The sequence below is a fragment of the Chrysemys picta genome, chromosome 20 (genome assembly GCF_011386835.1).
Source record: "Chrysemys picta bellii isolate R12L10 chromosome 20, ASM1138683v2, whole genome shotgun sequence".
In the NCBI taxonomy this organism is placed as follows: domain Eukaryota; kingdom Metazoa; phylum Chordata; order Testudines; family Emydidae; genus Chrysemys; species Chrysemys picta.
The window spans coordinates 3,361,639-3,374,413 of record NC_088810.1 but is presented as its reverse complement, the minus strand read 5'-3'; the positions used below and the strand labels follow the sequence as shown (position 1 = coordinate 3,374,413).

Sequence of the window (12,775 nt, the reverse complement as noted above, 5' to 3'; positions counted from 1 at the left end):
TTCACTTGCTAAAAATAAGAATTTGGGGATCAAGAGGAAGTTACAGGTCCCAGTGAACAGAATTCTTTCTCAATGCAAATATCAACAATTCCATCCATTCCCCTATCCAACCAGCTCTGTCCCCAAGTTGTCGCTGGTTTGAGAGTTGCGTGCACGTTGCTGGTACCTCAGAAACTCTTCCTCCATGGTGAGATACAAGATGGGGTTGAGGCAGCTGCTGAAATATGTCAGGACATAAGCAAAAGCCCTTCCTCTGTTCAAAAGAGACAGAGGGTAATTAGCTGACATCAACAAGAAGTAGAAGACGTGATATGGCAGCCAGCAGAGGAAAAAGGCTGGGATCAAACCAAGAAGGATCTTGAGTGGCTTGGTGGACTGGATCAGCCTGTTCCATCTCAGCTTGGAAGCTAGAATAATGTAGAATGTTGGGATCAGGATCAAGGCTAATGGGATCAGAAACCCGACCAGGAACTGGATTGCAATGGCGGCCTTCACCCTCCGTTCATCCCCTCGGAAATTCAGGCAGGTGCTGTCAGGTGAGAGGAGGGATTCCCAGAGATCACCGTACCGCAAGCTGAACCCAAGAGACAGGGCCCACATGCCCAAACCCATAATGAAAGCTAACGGTGCCGTGTGGTGGTTCCGGGCCCACTCAGGGCGTGCCACGAAGATGCAGCGATCGACACTGATGGTGGTGAGGAAGAAGGCGCTGGAGAACATGTGGAAGGAGGTGATGCTGCTGCTCAGCATGTTGGCCCCATTTAAGTCCAGAATGAAGAAGGAGGTGAATATGAGGGGCAGGAAGATGATCAAGATGAAATCGGACAGGGCCCGGTTCCAGAACCACACGGCACTGGCTGTCCTCTCCACATGGCAGCTGGCAACAAAGAGGATGTAGCCATTCAATGCCACTCCGGCGAGGAAGGCCATGCCACACAGCACCAGGAAAGGAACTTGGAGGTACTCCATTCTTGGAAGAGGTACAGTCACAATATCCCCTCCTTCTCCTCACGGCTCGGCTTGGGCAGCGCAGACATTGTACTGAGCAAAGGAAGGAAGAGCAATGAAAAGTGCTCCAGGAGATGACACAGACAGAGAGAGACAGCCGCAGAGTTTATTATCTCCTCAGAGTTTAAAAACTCCCCAGATTCTGACCTCTGACAACAGGCCCCGCAAATAATTTCAACCGGTTCTAACTAGAACGGATGAGGGGAGGGGATGGGGGCCGCTGGAAGGGGGAAGATCCGGGGGCAGTGGTGTGGAGGCAGGACAGAAGGAGATCCAGTGAGGAAGCTGGGGGGTTTACCTCATTACCTTACCCGTGTCTTGGGGGATGCAGCATCTCAGAGTCAACCCCATCCAAGGTCCCCAATGCAACGCCTGCAGCTCTCCTGGACTGGCTCAGCCTGAAGGAGGAAGCTGTTTATATGGTGGTAAATCTGGGGCGGGGAGAACAATGAGTGGAGATCACAGGATGTGGCTGGGTCCGAATACTTCTGCAAAGGTCTGGAAGGCCTGCGGCACCCACAGCTACATGCAGACGTTATGCGAACCACAAGCTCCTGTTAGACTATAGATATTCAGGTCAGCCTGTAAAAGCCCACACTTTAAGAACTTAGGTGTATTTTTACCACTTAGCTAGTTACAAGCGTATAAAAACAAAGAATCAAAATCACAGTCAACCTGTGTATGGGGCTGTCATAACTATAAAGGGAAGGGTAACAACCGTCCTGTGTACAATACTATAAAATCCCTCCTGGCCAGAGACTCCAAAATCCTTTTACCTGTAAAGGGTTAAGCAGCTCAGGTACCTGGCTGACACCTGACCCAAAGGACCAATAAGGGGACAAGATACTTTCAAATCTTGGTGGGGGGAAGGCTTTTGTTTGTACTCTTTGTTTGGGGGGTTGTTCGCTCTTGGGACTAAGAGGGACCAGACATCAATCCAGGCTCTCCAAATCTTTCTGAACAAGTCTCTCATATTTCAAACTTGTAAGTAAACAGCCAGGCAAGGCGTCTTAGTTTTATCTTTGTTTTCTCAACTTGTAAATGTACCTTTTACTAGGGTGTTTACCTCTGTTTGCTGTAACTTTGAACCTAAGGCTAGAGGGGATTCCTCTGGGCTCTTTAAGTTTGATTACCCTGTAAAGTTATTTTCCATCCTGATTTTACAGAGATGATTTTTACCTTTTTCTTTCATTAAAAGCCTTCTTTTTAAGAACCTGATTGATTTTTCCTTGTTTTTAGATCCAATGGGGTTGGATCTTGATCCACCGGGAGTTGGTGGGAGAAAGGAGGGGGGATGGTTAATTTCTCCTTGTTTTAAGATCCAAGGGGTTTGGATCTGTATTTACCAGGGAATTGGTGAAGAGTCTCTCAAGGCTACCCAGGGAAGGGAATTAGCACATTGGGAGTGGTGGCAGCGGACCAGATCTAAGCTGGTAGTTAAGCTTAGAAGTTTTCATGCAGGCCCCCACATCTGTACCCTAAGTTCAGAGTGGGAAAGGATCCTTGACATGGTGGCAGAGCGGTGGGATCATTTTAAACCAAAAGCCAGTAAGATTTTTTTTTCTCCTTTCTAGCTGCTTAGAAAGCAGAGCTGAAGGTAGATGCATATCTGATCTCTCCTTGCCTGAAGGCAGAGGTGTTAAGTTTTTTTAACAAGGGTCTTTGTTAAGAGAAGGGTTCAAGCAGTGAGCAAACAGCTGGCAAAAGAAATTTACAAGCTGAATTGTTGTTGGTTTTTTTACTTTCTACCTCTCGGGGATAGCTACTTAGAAAGTCTCTGTTACCTCAGCAGCCCTGAGCTGAGTGCATCCCAGTTTCAGGGAACTGCAGAGGGGTGTGGCCCAGCAAAAGAAAGCAGGAAAATGACGACCAGTGAAGCAGCTACCAAACTAGAGCTGGCTAGACTGGAAGCAACAGAGAAAGAAAATGAACATAAGAGACAGACGGAACTAAAACAATTAGAAATTAATGCAGAAAAAGCCAGGGAGGAAACTGCCCACAAGAGAGCTATGGAGGCAGAGACCTGCAAGGGTGGAGGCAGAGGCAGCTGCCCACAAGAGAGCTAGGGAGGCCCAGAGGGAGGCCCAGCAGCATGAACTGGATGTAATGTAGTCAAAGAGACAAAACCCTCCACCTCCTGGTTCCACTTCCTCAAAAATCCATAAATGGGAGCGACTGTGTCCACAGTATGAGGAGTCCAGTGATATTGCCGAATATTTCCTTTTTGTCCCACAAATACTGCTTTACATCATCACTGCACATATTCAGGAAGTGTTCCTGAATAACGAAATCACACATCGCTCCTGGGGTGTATGAACCCTCTTGGGAAAATAACGCCCCACAATTAGGATGTTACCATGTGTACATATTACGCAAGGCATACAATCCCCTTTGGGACATTGGGTGTATGATGAGTTAACCGTTTTGCAAAATGTAACTCTACAGGTGCTGTGGATGCCAAGTTGGAAGAACCTGAATTTAAATTGACCACAGCCTGGAGCTGGGAATAGGCCCCAAGGAATGGTGGGTGGACCAAATTCATCCCAAGTGTACTGTGTACATAAAAGGATTGAAAAACCAATTTGATTGGTGGGTGAGGGGGCGCACCCGGAATCGTCGTCGGACAAGGGGATTGTAGGCAGCAGGGAACACTCTGCTGGACACATGGAATCTCGGGGATGTGTGTGTAACCAAACAATTGATAAAGCAAAATGTGAGATTTCAACAACAAATCAATGAATTAATGGCACAGCAACTATCAGCAGTGGCCATGGATGGAGGACCGTGTATAGGTGAACCTGCGAGTAGCTCATTGGGCAGGAGACCTTGTGACATGTGCAGGATGGCTTTCATCACCTTTGAGAGACTGTGCACCCTCCATGCCATCCCTGAAGATCAGAAGATGACCACATTGATAGCAAAATTGACTGGTAGAGCTCTGGATATATTCAATAAGATGCCTATTGATGATGCTTCAAACTATGGTAAATTTAAGGCACTGGTTTTGAAACAGTTTCAAGTTACACCTGAAACCTACAGGGTTAAATTCAGGAGTCTTAAGAGGGGATCTGGATTAAATAATGTGGCTTATGCCAATGAAATGAGAGATATGGTAGATAAGTGGGTCGGGGGAAAGGCATTACAAGCTTTGAAGGGATGTGTGATCTTGTTACTCAGGAACACTTTTTGAATATGTGCAGTGATGATGTAAAGCAGTATTTGTGGGACAAAAAGGTAAATGCAGTGGGTGAATTGGCTGGGTATGCAGACTCTTATGAGCAAGCACAAGCTGCAAGCAAACATAAACCACTGGCAGAGGGTATAAGGTTTGGGGAAAGCAGAATCAGCATTTTACCCCTGGGAAAAAGGAGGCTGGGCGGTCACCTCCCCATTCCCCTGGTACTCGTCCCAAATTTCCTGTGCAAGCAGAGGAGCCCAAGAGATGCTATCATTGTAAGTCCACTGAGCACCTGAGGAATAAGTGTCCCTGGCTGAGTGGAAACAGGCAACAAGTAACACATGAAGCTGCTGCTTCTCAGAGCCAGGCTGTGGACTCTTTCCACACAGGATTTGTAAGGCTTGCTTCCACACAACCAAGCAGTGACCATATGCATGCTGTTAAAATTCATGGTGCAGGGCTTCTGGGATTAAGGGACACGGGTGCTGAGATTTCTGTGGTCAGGAGGGACCTGATCCAGGAGAAGGATTTGTTGCCAGGTAAAATGGCAGAATTAGAGCTGATGGGGGGGGGGGGTTACTAAGTCTTTGCAGCTTTCGCTAAAGTACACATGCAAACTCGGGATTTGCAGGCTGAACTGACTATCGCAACGGTGACACACAATTTTGCACCGTTTCTACTGGGGAATGATTTCTTTAATGTGGCAGAATCTGTCCCAGGGTTGGTTAGCAGTGAGAAGGAATCTTGTGCTAAAAGCCCTGGGAGTGAGAAGGTGGTGAAGTCACATGGACTGCAGGGGGAGTAGGAAGGTGTCTCTTAGATTCCTCTGTAGCAGTAAAAAATGCAGCTTCAGGGGCAGGGCTGGTTGTAGCCAGTTCTTTTAGCCCCGGGGCTCAAGGGAGGGGCTGGACGAAGCCAGCTCCTGTCCCGTAATCATCTCCCCAGGGGCGGGGGATGTACCACCTTGTAACAGGGGTCCACCACAGCTGCTGACTGCCAGGAAGTTGCAGGTCAGCAAGGGGTAGGGCCTCTCCTGGGATGCACAGAGACGTGTCCCAGAGGTGGAAATTGGGGTCCTGGTGACTGCTGTGGTGGGAACAGACGCCAAAGACTGTAGCTGGGTGACGGCCCAACCCGAGTGAAAGGGGGGGGTGGATTTTGCTGGCTAGTGAGAGGTCTGTCATAGCTGGTAGCTGTGAGCCCACAGCTGGAGCAGGGTCACCTTCCCTTTTGGGGGACACAAGAGTGTCAGACCCAGAGGGGAGCCCAGATGGAAGGTGGGGGGGGGGGGCAGAGAGTCTGCCCCACTTTTGTAGGGAGGGACTTTCCCAAGAGAAGGGTGAAAAGTCTGTATTTAAAATGCCAGCCCCCTCTCCTGTGGATCAGGTTTTAAGGGAAACCTGGGGGTCAGGTCTCCTGGGGGGGGGGGGGGGTCCATCCAGCTGACCTGTTAGGAAGAGAAAGTGGGGTGCCCAAAGGGGTCCAGAGCACCCCATTGAAAAATGTTGTTCTTGCTACACTTGTAAGATAAGTTTCAGAGTAACAGCCGTGTTAGTCTGTATCCGCAAAAAGAAGAACAGGAGTACTTGTGGCACCTTAGAGACTAACAAATTTATTAGAGCATAAGCTTTCGTGGACTACAGCCCACTTCTTCGGATGCATATAGAATGGAACATATATTGAGGAGATATATATACACACATACAGAGAGCATAAACAGGTGGGAGTTGTCTTACCAACTCTGAGAGGCCAATTAATTAAGAGAAAAAAAACTTTTGAAGTGATAATCAAGCTAGCCGAGTACAGACAGTTTGATAATAAGTGTGAGAGTACTTACAAGGGGAGATAGTCAATGTCTGTAACGACTTTACAGACATTGACTATCTCCCCTTGTAAGTACTCTCACACTTATTATCAAACTGTCTGTACTCGGCTAGCTTGATTATCACTTCAAAAGTTTTTTTTCTCTTAATTAATTGGCCTCTCAGAGTTGGTAAGACAACTCCCACCTGTTTATGCTCTCTGTATGTGTGTATATATATCTCCTCAATATATGTTCCATTCTATATGCATCCGAAGAAGTGGGCTGTAGTCCACGAAAGCTTATGCTCTAATAAATTTGTTAGTCTCTAAGGTGCCACAAGTACTCCTGTTCTTCTTTTTACTTGTAAGATAAAACTCTCTCTCTAAGACGGTCAGGAGGAGGAATCTCTGCATGGGTGGAACTTCACAAGGGAGTGGGGTCCAGCCCAGAGAAGTTCCAGAGGGAGGGACCGAGGGCAGGCATGGTTGCAGGACACCCCTTCCTGGCCAAAGACCCAAACACATGCCTGAATTAGAAGTCTTCCCCAAAGAGACAGAAGAATCTGCATCAGAGTGTGTCATAGGTCTCACCGCGTCTCTGAACTTTAGGGTACAGATGTGAGGACCTGCATGAGAAGCGCTAAGCTCAATTACCAGCTTAGATCTGGTCTAGCTGCCACCACCAAAGTAGTTTGAGTTACTTGGGAAACTGTCTTCCCCCTCCAAAAACTTTCCCTCCCTGGGTAGCCTTGAGAGACTCCTCCACCAATTCCCTGGTGAACACCATCCAAACACCTTGGATTTTAAAGCAAGGAGAAATTAACCATCCCCCTTCCTTTCTCCCACCAACTCCTGGTGGATCCAGATCCAACCCCCTTGGATCTAAAAACAAGGAAAAATCAATCAGGTTCTAAAAAAAAAAAAAAAAAGGCTTTTAATTAAAGAAAAGAAAGGTAAAAGCAAACCCTCTGGGAGAGGTTAGCATACCAGCTACTCTCACAGACAACAGATTCCAAACACAGAGGCTGTTCCCCTGGGCAAAAACTTAGTACACAATAGAATCCCCAATTTGATTATTCCCTAATGCCCAAGACAAGTTACAAAGAAATAAAAATAAACCTATTTATTTCCTTCACTAATACTCACTACTTGATAAGAGGCTGAATTCTGGAGCTTTTCCACTCCAGTCAAAACTGAAAGTGACTTAGACAAAGGGAACTTCCCTCCTTCCTTTTGAACCATCTTGTCCTCCCACTGGTTCCTCTGGTCAGGTGTCAGCTAGGCTAGGTGAACTTCTTAACCCTTTACAGGTAAAAGAGGCATTAACCCTTAACTATCTGTTTATGACAGAGTGTCTACCAGAGGGCATGGGAAAATGCAATAGATGCTAAACAAGCCAAATTGAGTGAAAGAAGCCTGTCCACCGTAGATTTGCAGTTAACCTTGTGACTTTTGCTAATTCACCTCTGGGATAAAACAAAAGAATTCATTCTAGAGGTGAACCCCTTAAAGATGTGGGGCATACCTGATTTGTGGAAGAAACTGTTGGACATGCTGGGGATCGTGACAAGACAGCCCCACCAGCACGTTACTTTTCAGCCCATACCTGTAAAAATCAGCAAAAGCATAACAGGCCCATGCTGCTGTGTAGAAGGGGAAACTGAGGCACACCGCCTCATGGCATTGGTGGCTAAATGCCAAGACACCTCCACTTTAACAGATATTGCTCTCTGCATTCTGTTAGCAATACCACACCTCAACCTGTTATCAGGCATCTGGGGACCAGGAACCCCAAAATGGGCTAGAACTCCTAGGAATGATATCATATGGTTTCAAGGTACTAAAAAGGAGTGTGACCAAAGACAAACAGAAATTTTACAGGTACTGCCTCCGCCATGGACAGTGTCCATGTCTCTGGCAGTAAGTTCATGGGGAGGGTGTGACAGTGTACCCCATACGTTTTATGGGGGGTGCTCATGAATGTATGTATGATATTCCTGGAATAGGGTTTTGCTACATATGCCATGTAACATATCTATGTAAAGGTTATGATCTACTGGTTATGTTCATCCTAGTTGTATGCAGGCACCATTTGTGTGTTCAAAGTTATGAACATGGGCTGTATAATTGCTTGATTTCTAAGTAGCCTTAGTTAGAACATTTGGTCACTTCTCGGGAAAGGAATGTGCAAATTAAGTGCTCAATCAGGAAGCGCTTAACAGACAAAAGAGCTTAGAAGACTCCAATCCACATAAAAAGTCTTCCTGGAGACACAGGAGATACCATGTGGACAATGGCTTCTGCCTGTAAAGACTGAGTCATGCAGGGCCATGTGACTTGCCCAGGTGACTCCAGAACTCCATCTTGGAGCTGGACTTTGCACAGGAATGAGAAGGGGGTTCGCCATCCACAAGAGAGAGTCTATTTAAACCCGTGGGAGACCCCTCCATTTTGTCTTCAGCTGGCTAAAGAGAGAATCTCTCCACCCTCCATGATACTTGAAAGAAACTGGAACAAAGGACAGTAACTACAGGGGGTGTGAGTGATTGCTGGACCCAGGCTAAAAGGAGTTTAGCCTGTAAAAGGGGAGCATTCTGGAACTGGTGAGGATCTTATCTGTATTCAGTTTTTTTAGAGATAGATTTGCGCATTTTATTTTATTTTGCTTGGTGACTTACTCTGTTCTGTCTGTTACTACCTGGAACCACTTAAATCCTACTCTCTGTATTTAATAAATTCATTTTTTTACTTATAAATTAACTCAGAGTATGTATTGATACCTGCGTGAGCAAACAATGTGCGTATCTCTCTATCAGTGTTATAGAGGGTGAACAATTTATGAGTTTACCCCCGTATAAGCTTTATACAGGGTAAAACAGATTTATTTGGGTTTAGACCCCATTGGGAGTCGGGCATCTGAGTGCTAAAGACAAGCACACTTCTGTGAGCTGTTTTCAGGTAAACCTGCAGCTTTGGGGCAAGTAATTCAGACCCTGGGTCTGTGTTGGAGCAGACGGGAGTGTCTGGCTCAGCAGGACAGGGTGCTGGAGTCCTGAGCTGGTGGGGAAAACAGGGATAGAAGTAGTGTTGGTACATTAGGTGGCAGCTCCCCAGGGGGTTTCTGTGATCGAACCCGTCACAGTATTCCCTGGGTGCAGCCATGATTAATGATAGTGGAAAATACAGTTACCGAGCTATGTGGTTTGTTACAGAGGATCCAAAGAATATAACCCTCTGGTCCCCTGGGGTATATGAACCCCCTTGGGAAAATAACGTCCCACAATTAGGATGTGACGTTACCATGTGTAACCACAATGACACTTCCATGGAAGATGCTCTCCAAAGGTGTGATTGTTATGTACATATTACACAAGGCATACAATCCCCTTTGGGACATTGGGTGTATGATGAGTTAACCATTTTGCAGAATGTAACCCTGCAGGTGCTATGTATGCCAGGTTGGAAGAATCTGAATTTAAATTGGCCACAGCCTGGAGCTGGGAATATGCCCCAAGGAATGGTGGGTGGACCAAATTCATCCCAACTGTACTGTGTACATAAAAGGATGGAAAAAACAATTTGATTGGTGGGGGAGGGGGCGCACCCAGAATCGTCATTGGACAAGGGGATTGTAGGCAGCAGGGAACACTCTGCTGGGCACATGGAATCTCGGGGATACGTGTGTAACCAAACAATTGATAAAGCAAAATGTGAGATTTCAACAACATATCAATGAATGAATGGCACAGCAACTATCGGCAGTTGCCACTGGATGGAGGACGGTAGTAGAGGTGAACCTGCAGGTAACTCATTGGGCAGGAGACCTTGTGACATGTGCGGGATGGCTTCAAAAGACTAACGTGTGTAGGAATACAAAATGCTCAGTTAATAATGTTAATAGATATCATAGAATATCAGGGTTGGAATGAGAGATGCTTGGTCAGAACAATGGCCTTCGGTGTTAAATTGGGAGGCTAGCCCATATATATCTCACTTGGGAAAATATACCCATCCACCTGGAAGATAACATCCCCGACCTGTGGGGCCAGTACTTGTGTAATTCTTACCATGATACAATGGGAAGGGAATGCAACTAAGGTGGTCCCCCTGAACCCTCTAGGAGTAACAAGAGAAGGAGGAGTGTGTTGGGGACCACTGGGAAATAGATGGAGTGGGTGGAATGGTGTGAATTGGACTGTCATTGCGTTAAGCAATTGTGCATCCAGAGGGGGCACCAGGGTGTGCTCCTCTCCTATGACTATGGAGGAGCAGGATCAATGGCTTCTTGCAAGGGGGGAGAAATTTAGGGGTAATGTATATGGGGCACGGGGTATTCTGTTGGGAGTGTATGCAATCCTGTAATATAACACTAGGTGGCAAAACCATACCAGCCTATGAGCAAATTATAAATGTCTATATATTGCTAACTGGACTATGGTGCACTAATGGATCAGTGGACCTAATCATTGTAAACAATCAAACCAGCACCTATTACCCCATCCCGTACCCAGTAGTGAAATTGGTGTAAACAATACCGAGTTTCCCTGGGGGTATTCAATGGACACACAATATGGACCAGAGTATGCAAAGATTACAGGAGCAACTCACTGTGACCGCCACTACTTGGACACAATTACACTACACGTCAGGATGGCATTGACAGAATTTTCGCCCTATCAAAGGAAGAGAAGCAGTGGTTTTGGTGGTGGTTGGGATGTTGGACTATACTACAGTGGTCAGGACTCTCGGAGTTGCTGTGGATTATCATGGCGGCTGGTGTATTGTTAAGTATACTGGTGTTATGTTTCAGAGTAGCAGCCGTGTTAGTGTGTATCCGCAAAAAGAAGAACAGGAGTACTTGTAGCACCTTAGAGACTAACAAATTTATTAGAGCATAAGCTTTCGTGGACTGCATCCGAAGAAGTGGGCTGTAGTCCACGAAAGCTTATGCTCTAATAAATTTGTTAGTCTCTAAGGTGCCACAAGTACTCCTGTTCTTCTTTTTGGTGTTATGTTGTATAGGGAAACAGTCAAGAGGGGCACAACCCTCTAAAGAACGGCCAATTATTATAACCCGTAAGTAATTTAATAGGTCCTCCAGCCTAGTGTACTAGACAACCCAGACCCAACCTTCTCAGGCCCACTATAATGGAAAGTCTACAACACTAATTGTAATAGGTGTGGTATGTCCGTACCAGAGAAGATGCAGGGGATTGTACCACACCAGGGGCAGTGGGACAGACAGAGCATCAACATATTCCACCGTGATGCCTGGCCCTATCAGGAAATGTGTCGCCGTGTGTCCTATGCTTTTCCAGGGATACCTAGGCAGGAGGATCCCAACAGAAAAGAAAGGGGTGGAGTGTTACAATATAAATATTCAGGCCTGTCTGTAAAGGCCTATACTTTAAGAACTTAGGTGTATTTTTATCACTTAGATAGTTACAGGGGTATAAAAAGAAAGAATCAAATTCACAGTCTGCCTGTGTCTGGGCCTTGTCTCACTAGGATAGTCTGAGGCCTGGTTCTTAGGCTAAGGCCTTTGGCTCAGCAGCAGGGGCAGCCATAAACTGGGAAGCGAATAGTCACATCGTCACATCCCAAACCAGCCACACTGAAATAAGGGGCTATTGGGGTGTTAGGAAGATGATCCTGTCCTGATAGTGCCCATCTCCACCAGATAAAGAAACACATCTTAAGATGGTTAAAGAAAACTTAGTTTGATAGCATCCTGTCTGTCAAGAAATCACTTATCAATGGTTGTGGTTGTGAGACCCTCATTTCAGTATGTTTTATCTTTATGGCCCCCACTTTTCTATTCTTAATCTGTCTGGTTCTCCAACTGTTTCTGTCTGCTGTATAATTAATTTTGCTAGGTGTCAGTTAATTAGGGTAGTGGGATATAATTGGTTAGAGAATTATGTTACAGTATGTTAGGATTGGTTAGTTAAATTTCAGTAAAATAATTGGTTAAGGTATGGCTGAGAATATTACTATATAAAGTGGGGGGAAGGGAAATTGGAATCATGCTTGCTGGACGTTAACCCCAATAAACATCACATTGTCTGCACTACGGACTTCTGGTCTCTTGCTGCTTGCTGTCTCCTTGACAAGAACCGGGAAAGTGGGAGGGTGGAGGGAAAGCCCTCTAACATCTCCTCCCAGCCCCCACTGGGCCCTAGCAAGGTGTCTGCATTCGGCGGGGCCTCCATCTGAGAGCAGGGACTGAGACATCCACGTCCAGCTGACTTCACCGTGCGAGGGCCCAGGAGCAGAGACACCAGCTGGGACTCTGCACTCGAGCCCCTTCTGGCTGGGGAAAGTGAACAGAGCCCCACTGGGAGTGGGTCATGTGAGATTCCATCCCTGCCTTTACTGCAGAGAACCCACCCTCGGCCCAGGCCATGTTACAGATCCACGACGCTCTGTGCTAGAGACCACGCAAACCACAGCCTGGCCTGCAACCTGCCTTCGTCTCTCGTCATTTGCCTTAAAGCCTCAGGCCTGGGGGCACTTTTCAGCTCAACGTGAGCTCCCAGACCCAACAGGGCTCCAGTCATCCTGGGGTGCATCAACAGGGGAGTCTCAATTAGGAGCAGGGAGGTGATTTTCCCTCTGGATCTGGCCCTGGTGTGAACACAACTGGGATTCTGTGTCCGGTTCTGGCGCCCACCATTCAAGAAGGATGTTGAGGAACTGGAGAAGGGTCAGAGAAGAGCCACGAGAAGGATTAACGGACTGGCCCCAGGCTTGGCAGAGAGACTCCAGGAGCTCAGTCAGTTCAGT

General features: G+C 46.6%; 1 protein-coding gene across 1 annotated transcript; it reads right to left on the bottom strand.

The window, feature by feature from the left end:
- Positions 1-102: 102 nt before the first annotated feature.
- On the bottom strand, positions 103-969 carry LOC101954162 (chemerin-like receptor 1). The gene has a single exon (XM_005312902.2). It carries the CDS (start codon positions 967-969, stop codon positions 103-105), a length of 867 nt encoding a protein of 288 aa, XP_005312959.2.
- Between the last annotated feature and the right edge of the window lie 11,806 nt (positions 970-12,775).